The sequence below is a fragment of the Protopterus annectens genome, chromosome 13.part0, assembly GCF_019279795.1.
Source record: "Protopterus annectens isolate FY-2018-M chromosome 13.part0, PAN1.0, whole genome shotgun sequence".
NCBI lineage: Eukaryota > Metazoa > Chordata > Ceratodontiformes > Protopteridae > Protopterus > Protopterus annectens.
Genome location: NC_056747.1, coordinates 326,603,938 through 326,621,347, shown reverse-complemented (window position 1 = coordinate 326,621,347; position 17,410 = coordinate 326,603,938). Strand labels below are relative to the sequence as shown.

The 17,410-nt window shown below is 39.7% G+C and overlaps 1 protein-coding gene across 5 annotated transcripts in view; it reads left to right on the top strand.

Annotated features, from left to right (window-relative positions):
- LOC122787298 (semaphorin-4D-like) overlaps positions 1–17,410 on the top strand; it is a 2,116,148-nt gene that overhangs the window by 1,108,568 nt on the left and 990,170 nt on the right. For all 5 annotated transcript variants that reach the window (XM_044053927.1, XM_044053928.1, XM_044053925.1 and 2 more), the window contains 2 exons: positions 3,976–4,151; positions 16,461–16,620. In XM_044053927.1, coding sequence (XP_043909862.1) covers positions 3,976–4,151; positions 16,461–16,620 — 336 coding nt within the window. The remainder of the gene's footprint in view (positions 1–3,975; positions 4,152–16,460; positions 16,621–17,410) is intronic.

Below are 17,410 nucleotides of genomic sequence, written 5' to 3'. Positions count from 1 at the left end.
TGGTGGGGGATCTGTAGCAAGCTGCAGTTTGGATTGCAGTCTTATCTAGTGTTAGTTGTACCTGGAGAATTTCAGACGCATTGTGTTGGGCAACTAGCCTGGTGGTGTAAATATCTTTGGTGAATATGGACACTCCTCCACCTTTAGTGTTTCGTTCCTGGTTTGGTGGCCAAAAAGTGTGGTAAGAGTTGTAGCCTGGTATTGCAGAGGTGCTCTCTAGTGCCTTGAACCAGGTCTCAGTTACTGCACAGATATCGATGTTCTCCATTTTTAGGAGTGCCTTGAGAGAGAGTGCGTTTTGAGGTTTAGACTTCTAGTATTGAGTAGCATTACCTTCAGAATTTGCATACTTGTACCTGTTACAGTGGTGGTTTTGTCCTTTGAACTTTGCCTAAAAAAGGCACTATAGGGGTGGCAAGAGCCTTAGCCAGTAACCTGAATCCCAGGGGTTACAGGTGCAGACCATCTCTGGCAAAGCATCGCGGTCTGTCGATCATGTCGTCCCAGGCAGACAGATACTGGATTCCCTTTGAATGACATCAGAAGCTTGGCCAGTTGTTGAAGTCAATCATTTTGTCCTTATATTGCGATATCATTCTGGGCGAAGACAGGATGCTACTCAGGGCTAGGGTCATACCTGCCTGGGCCACATGATCCGAGAGCTCTTCCATGTCTCTTTCATGTAGTTCAGGGAGGTATGTCTCAAGTCATTCATTCCAACATGGACAATGACAGAGTCATATTTGTACTTGTTGTGGAGTGACTTGAGTGCATGCGTTATGTGGCGGATTCTGGCACCTGATAGGCAGCTGGCTGTAATTTTCTTCTTGTTCAGCTTGGTGAGTGGGACATCAGTGTGCCTGACTATAAAGTCACCTATGACTAAAGTGTTAGGTACGTTGTCTTGCCTTAGGGACTGTTGCTAGGTAGCACACTGGTGGTGTGAGCTATGTGACATTTTGGTTGTGATTGGTGTTTGTTTGCGTTTCAGCTTTGGAGGTCCTTGTTGCTTGGGCAGGTTACAGTGAAGGGCCTCCGCATATGTGGATTTGCTATGTGTGGGTGTTGGTGGTGTGGGTTTAGAAGGGCTATGTGATGCTTGAAGTGTGTGTGGGTGCTAACCTACTCCTCTTGACTGTCTAGCACAATCTTGGGTGGAGAGAGCTTTGCTTCCAGTTTGGCTATGTAAGTGCATCTCTCACAGGTTGTAGTGTTTGATGGGTAGGAGGAGAGGGTTGTCTGTGTACATGAGGCAATTGCTGCATTGCCCCAGTATGCCCAGATTCACCAGGTGGACAGGAGAAATCACCGGAAGCTGACCATTGGACATGCCTGGTTTGGTGGGTTTTTTTGTAAAGCACAGGTGCTGTTTTTCCTTGCCTTAGCAAGGTACTTTGCAGTTATAGACTGTTTAGTGCCTACAGTTAATTTCTCCTTATTAACAAGGAGAGTTGAGTGCTTCTATCAGTTTAAGGCTTCCTAGTGCTTTCCAGCAGGTATTAGAGCAAGTGCTAGTCACAGGGATGCTTAAAGGTAAGATGAAAAAAATGGTTTATCCTAAACACTGCACTGTGCACTATATAAGTTGGATGTGAAAGTAGGTAACTTAAGTTTTACCTGCCTAAAAAGTTAAGTTTTATTGGACAGTCACTATTTTTAAAACAGCAAGATAGATTGAAATGGGGTGGTCACTTTTGTATACTGGTACTATGGGATACAGTAGGATGGCCAATAAATTTAAATAGTTGAAGGGAGTGATTTCACAACATGATAATTTTGTGCTTACTCACACAAGCCAGTGAAAGCAGAGAGGAAATGAGATATATGGTCAAATTAACATGAGGCAAGCAACTAGAAAGACAGTGGTATTTAAGAACATGACAGTAAGCGGGTGGGAGAGTGGGAAAAAATTTTCTGCCCGACTCACAAGAGACAGAGCTGTGGTCTCTTTTGAAGTTTTAATATGCAGTTAAAAGCAGAATACAAGTAAAATACAAGGTAAAGAAAACAAATCACACTATTCAAAATATAAAAAGGCAATAAAGTAATACAAAATACAACAAATAAAAAGCAAACTTAACCTTTCCTTCACAGCAAAGTGTAGCAGAGTCTGGGTGAGCCTTTCTAGTACCACTAATACTACCAGCACTCTGTGGGAGCTCCCAAAATAAATGTATCGCCAAATCTGTTTTAAATTTCAGTTTCTTATCTGTTAAACCCCAGATGTTTTGCGTGTTAAATTTTTTCTTGCTTTTGTAGTATTTTTATTTTTTGGCAGATTAGTTCAAATGAATGTCTTGCCATATTTTGCTTATTCATATGTATATATATATATATATATATATATATATATCTATCAAATGAATGTCTTGCCATATTTTGCTTATTCATATATATATATATATATATCTCCACACTGGCATGGTAAATGAACATTCTCATGAAACTGGCAGGTTAAACATTGCAAACAGTATTTGCAGTTGTCGGAGATTATTCCCCCTCCAATGTAGCTTTCATGTCTAACTGTACCACTGCATGATCCAAAAATACTCCTAGACCCATTCTCACTTCTTCCAAAAGCCCCTCATGCTTGAACAGAATGTAACCACTCTCCAGCCTTGACCAAGTGTAATAATTTGGTGAGTAAAACATCTATCTCTGGTCTGTAACCAAATTATCTCTTGATGGCCTGACATTTTTACGCTTGTCAATTTAAGGTGTTGCATTAAAAACGTTTGTACATGCCATAATTGACCCTTGGCCCCTTTGTACATCTTTCCTTCTTTTAACCACATTCCATTCACCAAAAGGTGTAAAGATTCTCGTATGAAAAGTCAGTATCTCTGTTTAGGCATGTATAGTAAACTTAATATTTTGATCTAGGCATCATATAGTGTTACTATTGTAAGTGTACCATTCCCTCATAACCCTGTTCACACCAACTTAGCATCATTTCTTGTCAGAAAGCCCTTTTTGAATTTTGAACCTTATCCTCCTACTTACCTGTATGGTAGTTCTCCTTACACTTCCTTACACTATTATAGGAAGATGTAACCACCAGTGTATAACCAAATCCAACCAGTTTGTCGTGCTTATCACTTCTTAGGTGTGCCTCTTTTAATGCTAAAATATGTTTATTCAGCCTTTTGAGAAAGGTCTGTAGCCTTTCTCGTTTCACTGGGTTTGTAATTCCATTCGTATTCCACAAGGTACTGTCAAACTCTTCATTTTTATATTGATTATGCTAAACCATTCCTTTCTCATCCCATGGATCCATATCCTAAGGAAATATTGCCCCCATTTTACAACTCCCTGTCTGCTTAGCAGCTATTTTTTCTATGTCCGTATGGCTTTTATAGCATGCCATATGTCAAATATTTGATAACCTACATCCCTTTACACTGTTCATGGTCCTTCTCTGTCCCTACACAGCTAAGTCTGGTTTCCAAAACTAAACAAAAATATTCATCTTTTGAAAGATTTAATGCTTGTATTATGCATAAATATATATTCCTATATGTACAGCTGCTTGTGCACTTCATCGATGGAGTTCACTGTCCACAACTGATGTCACATTAAGGCAGTCTGCATTGTTTGTTAAATCTAGAGTGCTATTTTAACATTTAATAATGTATAAGTATTCTGCGTGGTTTATAATCCAAAAGTTGAAAATACTGTTATCGTTTTAATTTTTATTTTTTATTTCTTTCTAACTAGCTGTTGAAGTAGAAACAGCTTCACATTCATTTGATTTTTAGTTCTATTTTACCAGCAAAAAGTGGTGACTCCAAATGACTAGTCAGATAACTAGATTACATGTCTGTTTGTAGAAGTGGTGGGAGATGTCAAGCTCGAAGTCTCTTTCACATGTTTAGTTGAAGACTGCAGCACTGAAAGTAAAAATGCATTAATAGAATTGTGTTAGCAACTTACATGAGCTGCGTTTCAAATGCCTTTTTTTTTATCTGTATACAGGGTGATCGAGGAGGGATGCGAACACTTCAGAAAAAGTGGACCTCATTTCTGAAAGCCAGGCTTTCATGTTTGGAGCCCAGTTTGAACTTAGAGTTTAATGTTGTCCAAGATATCTTTTTATTAAAAACAACAGATTGGAGAGAGAGAATTTTTTATGGGATTTTTACTTTTCAGTGGTAAGACATGTTGTTTGTTGAAGTATATGAGCTTTTTTATTGTTTAATGTAATCTTTTTTTTTCATGTTTCATCACTTTCACTTTTTTGGGGATATACTGTACATTAAGCAGATTTCTGGTTCATTATAAAGGGCTTCAATTTAATCCAAAAGTGGAATATTAGTTTTTTTACTGGTAACATATATTAAGCATTTGGTGCTCAATATTGTGGACACCTTTATCATCCACAAGTGGAACAAGGGCAGTAGTCAAGAAAGTTAAAAGTTATGTACTTACCATAAATCAGTATCTGTGTTGTCCATTTTCATTCTTCCTCACTGATGGGTCTTGGATCTGACCTCGGATCTGACTTGGCTGCTTTTTTCAGACTTTGGCTCCAAGTCTCACGCTCCTCCCTCTTTCCATAATACATCACAACTTCTCTAACTCCCTAGATCGAGTTTGCTGCTCTGTAGTTCAATACGTTATAGAAATAGCACAGAAAATAGGAATCGAGGCTCAAACCCAGAAGTTAAGGGTTCTGAATTTCCTCCACAAACTTCTCAAAGGCACAAGGCCGGGGTTTGGCTGGGAGGGACATGAGGAAGAATGAAAATGGACAACACAGGTGTACTGAGTTATGGTAAGTATGTAACTTTTAAATCTGATGTTGTCTCTGTCATTCTTCCTCACTGATGGGTCAGAGTCCCCAGCTATGTAACTCTTAGACGGCCCTCAAGGAAGGATGTGCCACGGTCGAGCCAAAGGATGCCCTGCTCCTAGAAATAATATCCAATTTATAATGAGAGGCAAAGGTGCGAGTCTTAGACCAAGTGGCTGCAGCACAAATCTCATCGATTGAAGTCCTGGAAGAAAAGGCAGATATGTAGCCATAGCCCTGGTGGAATGACCCTTGAGTAGTTGGGGCAATGGAATACCTTTTTGTGAATAAATGGAGGAAATACAATCTGTAATCCATTTGGCTAAAGTAATCTTAAAAACTGCCTGACCTGAACAGTTTGCTGAGAAAGATACAAATAGCTGATCAGAGTTCCTGTGCATTTTTGTCCTTTGAAAATAACATAATTGTCTGTGAACATCTAGAAGGTGCAAAATATATTTTCTTTTGTTTGAAAAATTGGGGAAGAAAACTGATAACCGTATTAACTGGTTTATTTTGGATTCCATGGCTACCTTAGGCATAAAGGAGGGATTTGTTTTTAGTGATTTTTTCTGTCTTTATGAAAAATGATGTAAGGAGGTTTCACTGACAAGGCTTGAAACTCCCGATACTCTTAGCAGAAGTAATCACTACTAGAAAAAGTATTTTCCAGGACAGAAATTTCATGTCACAGCTGTCTGGTGGTTCACAGGGCTTTTGGGTAAGGCCCTGCAGCACTAACATGAGATCCCAAGGAGGAGAAGAGTCTTTAATTGCAAGCTGAAGAAGAAAAACGCCTTTCAAGAAAGCCTTGCATAACCTGGAAAAAAAATGAGAGGAAGACCCATTTCCAGCATGAAAATTGGATATGGCAGCCAGTTGAAGCTTAATGGCAAAGAAATTGGCTCCTTCTTGAAAAAGTAGGAGCTGAGAAAGTGTCAATATTCTCTTTAGAGGCCCAAATAGAAAATATCTTCAACTTACTGTTGTAGAACAATTGCAGCTGCCATTGAACCTAGAACCTGAAGTATTATTTTTGCTGGCGGAGAAGGCATATCTAATAGATCTGGACCTGTTGTTTTAGAAACATTATACGATGCCTTGGTAAGGAAGCAGATTGTGTTGAACTGTGTCCCTATGAATTTGAAGTTCTGCAGAGGGATCAAGTTTGACTTTGCCAGATTTATCGTGATGCGCAGATGTTTGAAGATCTTTACTAAGTAGTTTCTGAACTGAAGCAGTCGATGCCTTGTTGGTGCAGGTAGGAGCCAGTCGTCTAGATAGGGAAACACCTGGAATCCTTTTAGCTGCAGGTGAGCTGCTACCACTGCCAGGCATTTGGCAAGGGGGCTGTGGTGAGTCCACAGGGCAGTGCTCTGAACTGGTAGTGACTGGCTGCCAGCTGAAAGCGCAGGTGCTTACTGGAGCATTTATCTGTTTTGATGTGATAGTATACATTCTGAAGATCCACTAACCATATCCAGTTGTCATTGTGCAGAAATGGCAGAATGGACTGAACCATAACCATTCAGAACTTTGACTTCTTGACAAAAAATGATTCAGATTGCTGAGGTCTATAGTATAGGTCTCAGGTTCCTTGTTTTCTTTGGCACTAAAAAGAAGTAAGAATAAGTTCCAAATCCCCTTTGTTCGGTTGGGACCTCTTGGATGAGACTTTTTTGTAGAAGTTTTTGGACTTTAGCGTACTCCCTCTCACTAGGTGGTACGTCAGGGAGCTTCCTCCTGGGACCTGGATTATGAATGGAAAAGGGAATGTAATAGTCTCTGGATATAATGTTTAGCACCCAGGTAGTGTTCGTTATATTTGTCCAGGCATCTAGGTGCAAGGATAGATGACCCCCGACTGCCTCCAGAGTCTAATAGTCAGGCAGTGCTTCTGGAGTGCTGATAAGGTTTGTTGGTAAAGGGCTCCCTGAAACCCTGATATTGCAGACCCCCTGTGCCTCTAGGATAGCATCTGCCATTAAAGCCTCCTTCTCTGCCTCTGTAGGAGTTGTCCCTAGGTGGGTCCTGGAAAGATCCTTGAGACTTTCTGAACCAGGTTTTCTTCCCTCCTCGCTGATTCCTTGAGAAGTCCCTCTGAGAACTTGAACCCCAAGGCAGACAAGGTCTTCCCTTCTTGCTCACTGTAGATTATGATCTTTCAGTGATGGTCCAAACAAAGAGGAACCATCAAAGGAGACATTAATGAATGATGCCTTGAAGAGCTTCACGAAGTCACAAAGCCACATCCAAGCCTTTCACCCCATAGCTATGCCTACATCAGTTGCTCGTGATGTGCCTTTTGCCATGTGCGAAATCAACCTCATAGAGGAATTTGCAAGGGAGGGAAGACTAACCACTTGGGAGAAACCTCCTTCAAGTCCTCCTCTGATATGGTCTCAGCAAGAGAGTCAGTTATCTCCTTGACCAGATCTCTCTGCAAACAGGTGAAGTGCACCAAATAGTTTAACGACCTTAGACCGAAAGTAACTGAGGTGTAAATGCACTTTCCATGTCTGTCCATTGCCCAACACTCCTTGTTTGGTAGATGGAGAGTGGAGCTTTCTTCGGCCAGCTCCTTCTTCATAGCTGCTGCGAAAACAATAGCATTTACTGGGAATACCTTTTTAACTATGGTCAGGGAAAGTAGCAGGGTCAGATGAGGTCACAGCAGATATGATAAAGATGGCGGGTAAGATAGGGGAGAAATTGCTCCTGAGGGTACTCATAGCAGTGTGGAGAGAGAAGACGTATCCCAGATGAGTGGAGAATAAGCATACTCGTGCCAGTGTACAAGAACAAAGAGGACATCCACAAGTGTTGGCAGTAAGGAGGCATCAAACTCCTATCACATTGTATGACAGTTCTAGAGAGAGTGATTGATAAATGGATACACAGAGTAGTAGAATGCAAGATGGGAGATGAGCAGTTCGGATTAAGATCAGGATGCGGCACAACTGACCCAATGTTTGCAGTAAGACAGATAGTTGAGAAGAAGCTAGAGATGAGGAAAGAGTCCAACTGGGCATTCCTAGACTTGGAGAAAGCATATGGCAAGGTCCCAAGAAAGCTGAACTGAGCAGTACTGTGGTGGTTTGAAGTCCCAGAAACACTGGTAGAATTAGTGCAGGCTATGTACAAGGACCCAATGACTCGAGTACAAACAGTGTTCAGCCTCACCGAGGGGTTCCCAGTAGCAGTGGGTGTACACAAGGGTTCAGATCTGAGCCCACTGCTGTTTATATTGGTGATGGACTACATTAGCAAACAGGTTGAAGAGACGAGATCAACAAAGTTGCTGTATGCAGATGATGTGGCATTATAGGTAGACTCTGAGCAAGAACTCCAGCAAAGTATAGAGCAATGGAATGCAAAACTGAAAACACATGGGATGAAACTAAGCACAGATGATACAGTGGTAATGGTAGCAAACTGTGGAAATCAGAAGAAGCTGAGAATTGAGATAGAAGGGAAGACAGTGGAACGGGTAAATAGCTTCAAGTATCTGGGAAGGGTGGCTGAGGAGAAGGGACGTCTGAATGAAGAGGTCAAAGCTAGAATTAGAGGGGCTGCAGCCAACTGGGATAGAGTGTCAGGCATAGTCTTTGACAGAAGAATGCCAAATAAGCTGAAAAATTAGGTGTAAAAGACTGGTGCGAGCAGGGCTACTGTATAGTACAGAAACCTGGGGAGTAAAGGCAGAACAGATGAAGCTAGAGATGATGGAAATGAAGTGCCTGAGAAGGGTGATAAGATGCACTCTGTGGGACAGACAAAGAACTGAGGACATAAGACCAGAAGCCAAAGTAGCTTCAATTGCAGAAAAGATCAAAGACAACAAATTACAGTAGTTTGGACACGTGCAGAAAAGAAGACGATGATCTGGTGAAGAAGATTTGGGACAGACAGGAAGAAGGTAAGAGGAAACAAGGGCATCCAGCAAAGAGGTGGATGGATTGTGTGAAAGAAGATCTGCAACAGTCAGGCATTAGTGTCAAAGAAGGCAGGAGTGTAACACTGAATCGAGGGAGATGGCAACAGTTAACAGGATTCTCCGACTCTATGTAGAAAATGGGAAAAAAGGAGGTTGATGATGATGAGTTAAACATTGTACCTAAAGGAAGAAATACCACAAAAAAATACAACAATAACAAACTAGAGAATAGCTCTAATATTTTTTTTGACAGGGAAAGAAGTGCCAATGGCATGAAAGAAAGAAGAGAATTAACGGTCCAAAATGCCCTTAAGATCTAATGATCGGAAGGGGAGGAAAATAGAAAACAACTAAATACAGTACAATTATATTCCTAGAGAAGTAATTATTTGAAAAATACTCATCTCAAACCACTAACAGTTCTGAGACTCCAGAACCATGTCTGTATGTGAAGCATGACAAATGAGATTTGGGGAGTTAGAGAAGGTGTGATGTATTATAGGAAGAGGGAGGAGCTTGAGACTTGGAGCTTAAGTTTGGAAAAAGTGTCTGATTCGGATCCGAGAACCATTAGTGAGGAAGAATGAAAAGAACTACATCATATTGACAAAATACTGTAAATTGCTTCACACATACGTAAATAATAAGGGAGTTGCCAGAAAAGGAGCTGTAATCTCTTGGTCTTTCTCTGACGTCAGCCCCCCTATCCTCTCCTCTACTCATCCTAGACCACTCCATCTTGGTATGCTGGTGGTGGTCTAGATCTGTAGCAGAATGGGAATGTTCCTTTAATTCAGGTTTTACTTGATGAGGTTTCTCCTGTTTTCAGTTGAAAAGCTGTTTTACATGTTCTGCTTCATTGCTTTTTACTAATTGTATGAAATGTACAACAAAAGATGGAAAAAGCACTGAATAGCCATTGCCTTTTTCCAGGGATCTTGTACCCCTGTATCCTTCACACCCCAAATGTATATATAGCACATATGTGGTCACACCGCAAAGGAGAAGATGGAAAACTCATAGACTTTGTTGTATGGCAGTCCTGCATAACCTGCAGTATTAACGTAAGCCTATGACCAAAGACTTGCAGTCAGAAGAAGATTGCAGAAAAATGCATCGTCGAAGTATAGGGCATCCTCTGAAGAGAATCCATGAATACTATGAAATGGAGTAGCTGTGCTTCTCTTTCATTTCATTGAGCGAGCATAGGTAACTTGCAGTATCTAGGCAAATGTTTTCATAGTGGATACTAGGTGTGTTGCCTTAGGCCACCAGGCAAGCTAACTGCCTATTAGAAATGCATGCTGTCATAAGCTCCTCCAACAAGGGAGTGACTTCTTCCACTCCTTGCCTCTAAAATCTCTCAATTGCGGACATTTGTATCAAGTCTGCTTAGTGTCCATTTCTTAACCTTACCAGGCACTACTGTTTGACCATGACTCCAGTAGTCAGACCACTTTTTTTTTAAATATTTCTTAGTTATCATGTATGACACTGGCAAACATACATTTATATAAATGGAAACAAGCCATATTGACATAATTTTAGTTGCAAGTATTATACATCACTTATAATCTATCCAGTCATTGTCAGTTAAACATTACATAGCTCATTCAAATCCTGCCTTCTTTTAAAACCTTATTTTTCCTCTGCATGTATCGTTCCCACAATTCACATTTTTCCTATGTAATTTGCTCCTACCCATTTCTGAAGATCCCAATTCCAGTTGTTTTACCTCTGTTACTGTATTCACTACTTCTAGTAAAGTTGGTGGTACTTCCTTATTATAGCAGCCCCGGTGATAGCGGCCTTGAGTGATGCAATGAGTAACCACAAATGAACTGTCATTTAAGCTTTTATTACCCCAGACAAACGCACATGCATACCATTTATGAACAATGAATTCAAATTCATGCATCTTACTACAATCAAAAAGAGCAAAACATACAAGTGTGTGGTGATATTTAGTATACATTCTATATAAATATTAAATGTACAATTTAAACTGAAAAGGTTCTGGATTTTTTTCTCTTTATGAAACATACACAAGCTTTTATTTTGCCACTAATTTTACTTACTATTAGCAATCGTCGATTTCAATAACTGGAACCGTTTGAAGCATTTATTCCTTCAACCAAGGAAGAGACAGCACATGACCATACAAACATGCACTGCTATATAAAGTATGTCTGTAGCACACAGCCACATGAAAACTGACAGAGCACACCCTAGCTTGCATATTAACAAGAGGTTATACCTAAAAATACAAATTACACATACGGTGCACTAAAAGGCAACTTACACAATATCAGATTATTATATGGAAACATGCATGACAAAACCGAAAACCGCAGCCCTACCGTTTGCTCAGTCTGAGCTGCTGCTATAGCTGGGGCTGTTATAATAAGGAAGTACCAAGCTAGTTTAGATCTTGATTTCCTTTTTCTAGTAATTGTGTTTTTGGCAGCAATTCCGATTCTGTATCATAGCTCAAAAAAAAAAAAAAAAACAACACACACACACCCACACCCAATACACCCCTAAACTCTGTTAATACTAACACACAAAACTGTGCATATCTTCGAGCATTGAAGTTTTACCCTCCTAATAAAAACAGTTATCCCAAACTGACAGCCACACTAACAGACTTGGGTTAATCTAAAAGGACGGTTATCCATGTTAAGATGCATGGTACAGCCTCTCGTTTTACTAACTGTATGGTTTTATCTTATCTTGATTGCTCTCCCAGACTGGGAAAACACTTGAATGCTTTAAAAAATATATCTCCTAGCCATTGAAAGAAAGAAGTATTCTGTTTTTATTGCTCTTTATCAGATTGTCTCCATGGAGACGTGAATCAGATACACAATTGCTTCTACAAGCATTTATTTGCTAGCAGAAAGCTATTTATTTGCCTTCTCTTAAAACTTGTTACTAGATCAAGCCAAGGGCCTTAATCCAATCATTTCCCTAGGCAAGAATGAGAAAAAGCACATTTTTTCTTTTATCATGCTCTTTTGACCAGACTTTCTTTTACATTGCAATGCCTACATTTCTTAAAACTGAACGAGGAGATGGAGAATAGAAGGGAAGAAAAGCACCTTTAGTATCCCCGTTACACTTGAAATAACTGAGAAAACTGCTTTATAGCATGCAGATTATATCATGCATTATAAACATACAAACATACTGCTGTTAAGAACACAGATTTGTTTTACTTACAGTTAAAGCTCTTCCCCTCTCCTAAGTGTTCTTTCAAATATTAATGGCATGAAGTAGGACATATTATTTAGAGTCCCTTACAAGTTTAACAAAGTCAAAAAAAGTCCAATGTTTCCAGGTTTTCTTGTTCTGTCAGGTGTCAGAAATATAATTAATGCTTTGTAATCCCAACATTTATTTGTTGATTTCCGAGTTGCTGGTTTTATTCCTGTTTTTCTCCATTTTCCATTGAAACATTGGCAAGTGTTTCACTGGCACAAGTCTCTCTCTAGTCTTTATTACCAGAAGAATAAGAAGCAGAGTCTCCTGTTTCACTTTTTCTTGGACAAACTTTTGTATTTCCACCTTAGCATGTTCTGTATCAAGAAATTATTTTGTTCCTCCAGGAAGGAATATTCGGAAGACAGCTGAGTAAAGCAGCTTGAATGTCATGCATGCTTCGTGACATTCCCCGATTAGTGGAATAAATTTACTCCTCTTCTGCCTGATGTACACTGTGTAATCATTTTCCACAAACATTCTACTGTCTTCCACTTTTAGTGCTTTGTCTTTCTGCCACAGTTTTGTCAGAATCAACTCCTTCTGCTGGTGGGATTGCATCTTTACTATTGAAGGTCTAGGTAGCTTTCTTATAGCCAGGTTGGAGCATACACACGATGTGCCCTTTCAACTAACAACTCCTGCTGTGAAATACCAGTCCAATTGCTTATTTGTGCTTTCATAAAATTAATAGTATGTTCCTTCCAGCTTCTCCGGTACAGCAGAAAATCTCAGGTTTTGCCTATGTGCTCTGTCCTCTAATTCTATTTTTTTAACATGTCTTCTTGAACAGTCTTGTATTCAGCCAGCCTTTTCTTCATTTCAAGCTCTGATTTTTGCAGCTTTGTTACCTCATTTGAATATCTGTTAAAAGCTTCTTCCATTTTTTCCAATCTTTTGTTATTTTAATTGATATACTCCATTAGTGTTTTGTTCATTTTAATCATCTCTCTGTACATTTGACTTATTTTTTCATCTCTATTGCAGACTCTATTGCCAAATTGACCTCTTCATTCTCCAACTCCACCATGCTCTCTAATACCCCCTCACCCCCCCCCCCACTCACACTCTATCTTTCTCCACTTCTACTTCCTGCTTCCCATCCTCTAACTCCTCTACCTCTTCTACTACCCAACCTTTACCCCCAGCACCTCCACCTTCCAACTCTCCCTCTCCCAACTCCACTCTCCTCTCATTAAATCCCATGCCTACATCTACTATAAAGAAACTCCTTCTGAAATTGAAACCATGTACCAGCGCCCCTGATAATATCCCTTCCTACTTTCTTAGTATAGCTGCTGAAACACTAGCATATCCCATTAGCATCTTAATTAACCGCTCCCTAAAAGAATGCACAGTTCCCCAAATCTGGAAACAGGCATATATTATTCCCCTCCACAAAGGGGGCAACAATAACAACGTCACTAACTTCCGTCCCATAGCCATCCTGTCCCCCATTTCTAAAATCCTAGAAAAATGTGTCCAACTTCAACTCCTTCCTCATCTCCTAGAAAATCACCTTATAACTCCCACACAGCACGGCTTCAGACCTAATCACAGCACTATGACAGCCCTCCCCTCCTTCCTTGAAACGGTAAATAGAGCCCGTGATTCTGGCCAAATTGTTTCTACCTTACTACTCGACCTCTCCAAAGCCTTCGATACTATCTCACACAGCCTGCTCTTAACTAAACTCTCAGAACTTAACCTTTCTTCCTCCTCCTTGCACTGGTTCTCTAGTTACCTATCCAACCGAAATCAAGCAGTAAAATGGAAAAAAAAACACCTCCTCATTCCTTAGTACCCCCACAGGTGTTCCACAAGGCTCCATTCTAGGTCCCGTTCTCTTCAACATATTTATAAATGACTTCCACAAATCAATCCCATTCTCAAACATCATCCAATATGCAGATGATTCAACTACATTTGCTCAGCCACTTCTATCACTACACTTCAAAAACTAACTCAAGATGCTTTCTCTACAACAGAGCAATGGATGTTAAAAAATCACCTAACTCTCAATGCCTCCAAGACCAAGCTAATGATATTTACTCCTTTTAAAGCTACTTCTCTTAATATGAATACATTTTCAATCACTAGCCAAAATAACTCACCCCTAGAAATGGTTTCGGAGACCAAGCTACTTGGAGTACAAATTGACAACCAACTTAAATTTAGCTCTCACCTACAAAAAATTATCAAAAAAAAACATCAAAAACTTGGCATGCTTTATAGACAAAATGCCTACCTTACCTCTTCTACTAAAATCACTCTCGCTACTTCCTTCCTTATACCCTCCCTTCTCTATGGCGCCCCTCTCCTAACTAATCTTCAGTCCTCTCTCAAAAAACAACTTTCCTCTTGCTACAACAAAATTGCAAAATTCGCCACCAGCCACAAGTCTTCCACCCACCGCTGTTTTTCCCTCCAGAAACTAAAATGGCTAGAACTTCCCAATCAATTAACTTACACTCAACTAACTCTAGCCCATAAGCTTATTCTCAACCCCTCCCTCTGTCCTTCCCTTTCTTCTGCCTTTAAAATGCACCTACCCAATAGAGTATTAAGATCAAACAATCAAAACCTACTCAAAGTCCATAAACCTACACATCCCCCAGGCAAAAACCTTCTATCCTTCAACCTAGCTTGCCTCTGTAACTCCCTCCCTCCACTCATCCGCACCACCTCTAATCACTCTGCTTTCAAAAAATCTCTTTATACACATCTAGCATCACAGTGGGAATGCTCCTGCTCCCACCCTACATAACCTACTCTACTCCTTCTCACATCCCTCCCTGGCTCTGCTTACATCTTTAATACACCCAGAAAATTCCATAGAATTTATTAGACAAGGCCATATGTTTCTTCTTCCCCCACTACATTATGTCATTGTACCTCCTCTTCCTTTTTAGTAACTATCTTTTCCTAACTATTCTGTATAATGGATATTTTTGTTGTGCTAAATAGTTAATATGTTTTTCTGCGCAATGTATTTAACTGTATACTTGCTGTACAATTTGATATTGTTTTTTACTACCTGCTGTACCTATTGTGTAACTTTGAATGTATTTTTAGAGCTTTTCTCCCCAGGACTCCATTGAAAACGGGTTCATTACGGCCCAATGGACTATCCTGGTAAACCAACTGCAATAAATAAATAAAATAATAAATAAATCTGTGTTACTGAAAGTCATGTCTTGGACCAAAGCTGGAGCTTGCACTGCTTTTTGCTGATCAACTGCAGAATTCTTCCCAGTCAGTGTTTTTTTTTTCCTCACCTTTTGTGATTGATTTACTTTCAGGTTCCTGAATTTCTTTTTTGTTGGCATCCAGCCTTTGCACTTAATAGCAAGTTACTGACATTTACCCAAAATTGCAAGTTTACTCTCTCTCTCTTCTGAGTTTCTGTTTTTACACTGGGAGAGCTGAAATTAAGCTGTTAGGGAATGTGTAGCCATCTTGGAAGTCCAGTACTCGGACCACTTTTGTCATTTTAGTGCTTCAGTATTCAGCTTTCTGAGAGTTTTTGCTCTTGGCCTACCACTGATTCCAGCCTTCTGGAGGATATTTTTATACTGCGTAAGTTTTTCCCTGCCCTACATCCACTGTACAGATATTGTTCACCATATCAACTGCCCTTTCAGGGAGTATTCCCTAATGGATACTTATTACCTTCCTACCCTCCCCTTTGCTTAAATGACCTTGTCTACTCAAAGACTGCTGATGGAGTTCTCTTTCAAGTTAGCCAAAATATGTACTTACCATATTTGTTGTGTTGTTTTGCTTATCTTGGGATGTGGTTGGGGGAGTAAAACTGATAGGCGAAAAGGGTAAAGTATGGCCTTATGACTTAGGGGTATTGTTCTTGGCAGCATGCACTAGCAGAAGACTCATGCTCACTCAAGCACAAAGTATATGTGAGAAAAAAGCTGAGCTGAGACAGGCATTTTCAGTTACACTTTAGCTTAGAACACTCTTGTATAGAAAGTACATGCCTGAAAGTAGATGTTGCATGTACTAAAGTGTCTAACTAGCAGTTTGCTTAATCATACTCAGCTGGCTAAATATTTGAATGCTATATTCTATAATGTTTTTGTCTCTTCCTTTTGCAAATTTTGGCAGGATTTTACGTTTTGGAATTGAAATGGAGTGTATGAAATTTTAGAAGGGGTAGGTTTTACTGCTGAGCAAAAAAAATAATTACTTCTTGCTTTTCACATTTTATTCATGGAGTTTATCTGGGTTAAAGGTTGTACTGTTCTTGTGATAAACTTGTCCAATACCTGACTAAACCATTTTCGAAATTTGTTTGGTGTTAGGAATGTTTGTTGATGTTCAAATGTACCCAAAATATCAGTTTATGTATTTATCCAAATTGTTCATTGGGTCTGCATCATCCAAATGGTATAAAAATGTATTTGATTTTGGAAGTATTAATAAATAGTAATGGAGATGCTTTATATTTTAAAGGGAAACTTTAGATACTTCTGCAGTATGTGCCTTCAACTTGTCACACGTTGAAGACGTTTTTTCCTCTGGAAGCTTCAAAGCACCAGTGACTTTGGAGCAGTCTCTTCTTGTGAAGTGGGTAATATATACTGGTGATGTGCCATTTCCACGGCCTGGTGCGGTAAGTACTGCCTAATGATTTCTCTCTTTTTAACTTGATGCATACGAAACTAACTTCACATGTTAGATTTGACAGTACTTTCAAGAGAAAGAAGAAAATACTTGCTAAACTGGTGCAGCTTTCATTAGCATATTTGAATCCTAAATGTCTTTAATAATGTTTTAGCAATTCATGTCTTCTTAGTAATTCTTTATCATTTGTGTTAGAGACTAGACCTTTAACTGAGAGTTTGCGTAACAGTTGATAGTCTCTTCAGTGGACTGAGCAGTCTGTCACTGTCAGTCAATACATGACAGAAATGGACAGTCTGGTCCTCAGGGAGGTCTAACTATTTCTAAGAGGTGAGTTCATGGATATTTAGGTCTTTGAAGACTTTCGCTACCTTAATCTGTTTTATTTATTTTAATATTTGTTAACTGGGTAAATGGGATGGCTATAAGACTCTTTAGGCCACATTCCATGCCAGAAAAGTAAATACAGTACGTATAGGTCAATACCCAAGCCATGAAAAGTATTATAATAAGGATATAGTGAGCAATTCAGGTCAGACGAAAACAGAACTAAAATTTATAAAACAACTGTGGGCCGGATTTACGAAAGCTTGCACGGAGTGCAAGAAGAGTGTAGGAGCCCACGGAGGCAATATCTCTGCTGTGTGATCCAGGTACAGGCAGCAGGGGCCTGCACGAGAGCTGCTAAAGCTACTCTTGCACGGACAGTGTCACGGTATGCAAATTACCTCATTTGCTGTTGAAAGCTATGCAAATGAGGTAAATTTGCAATCCAGGAA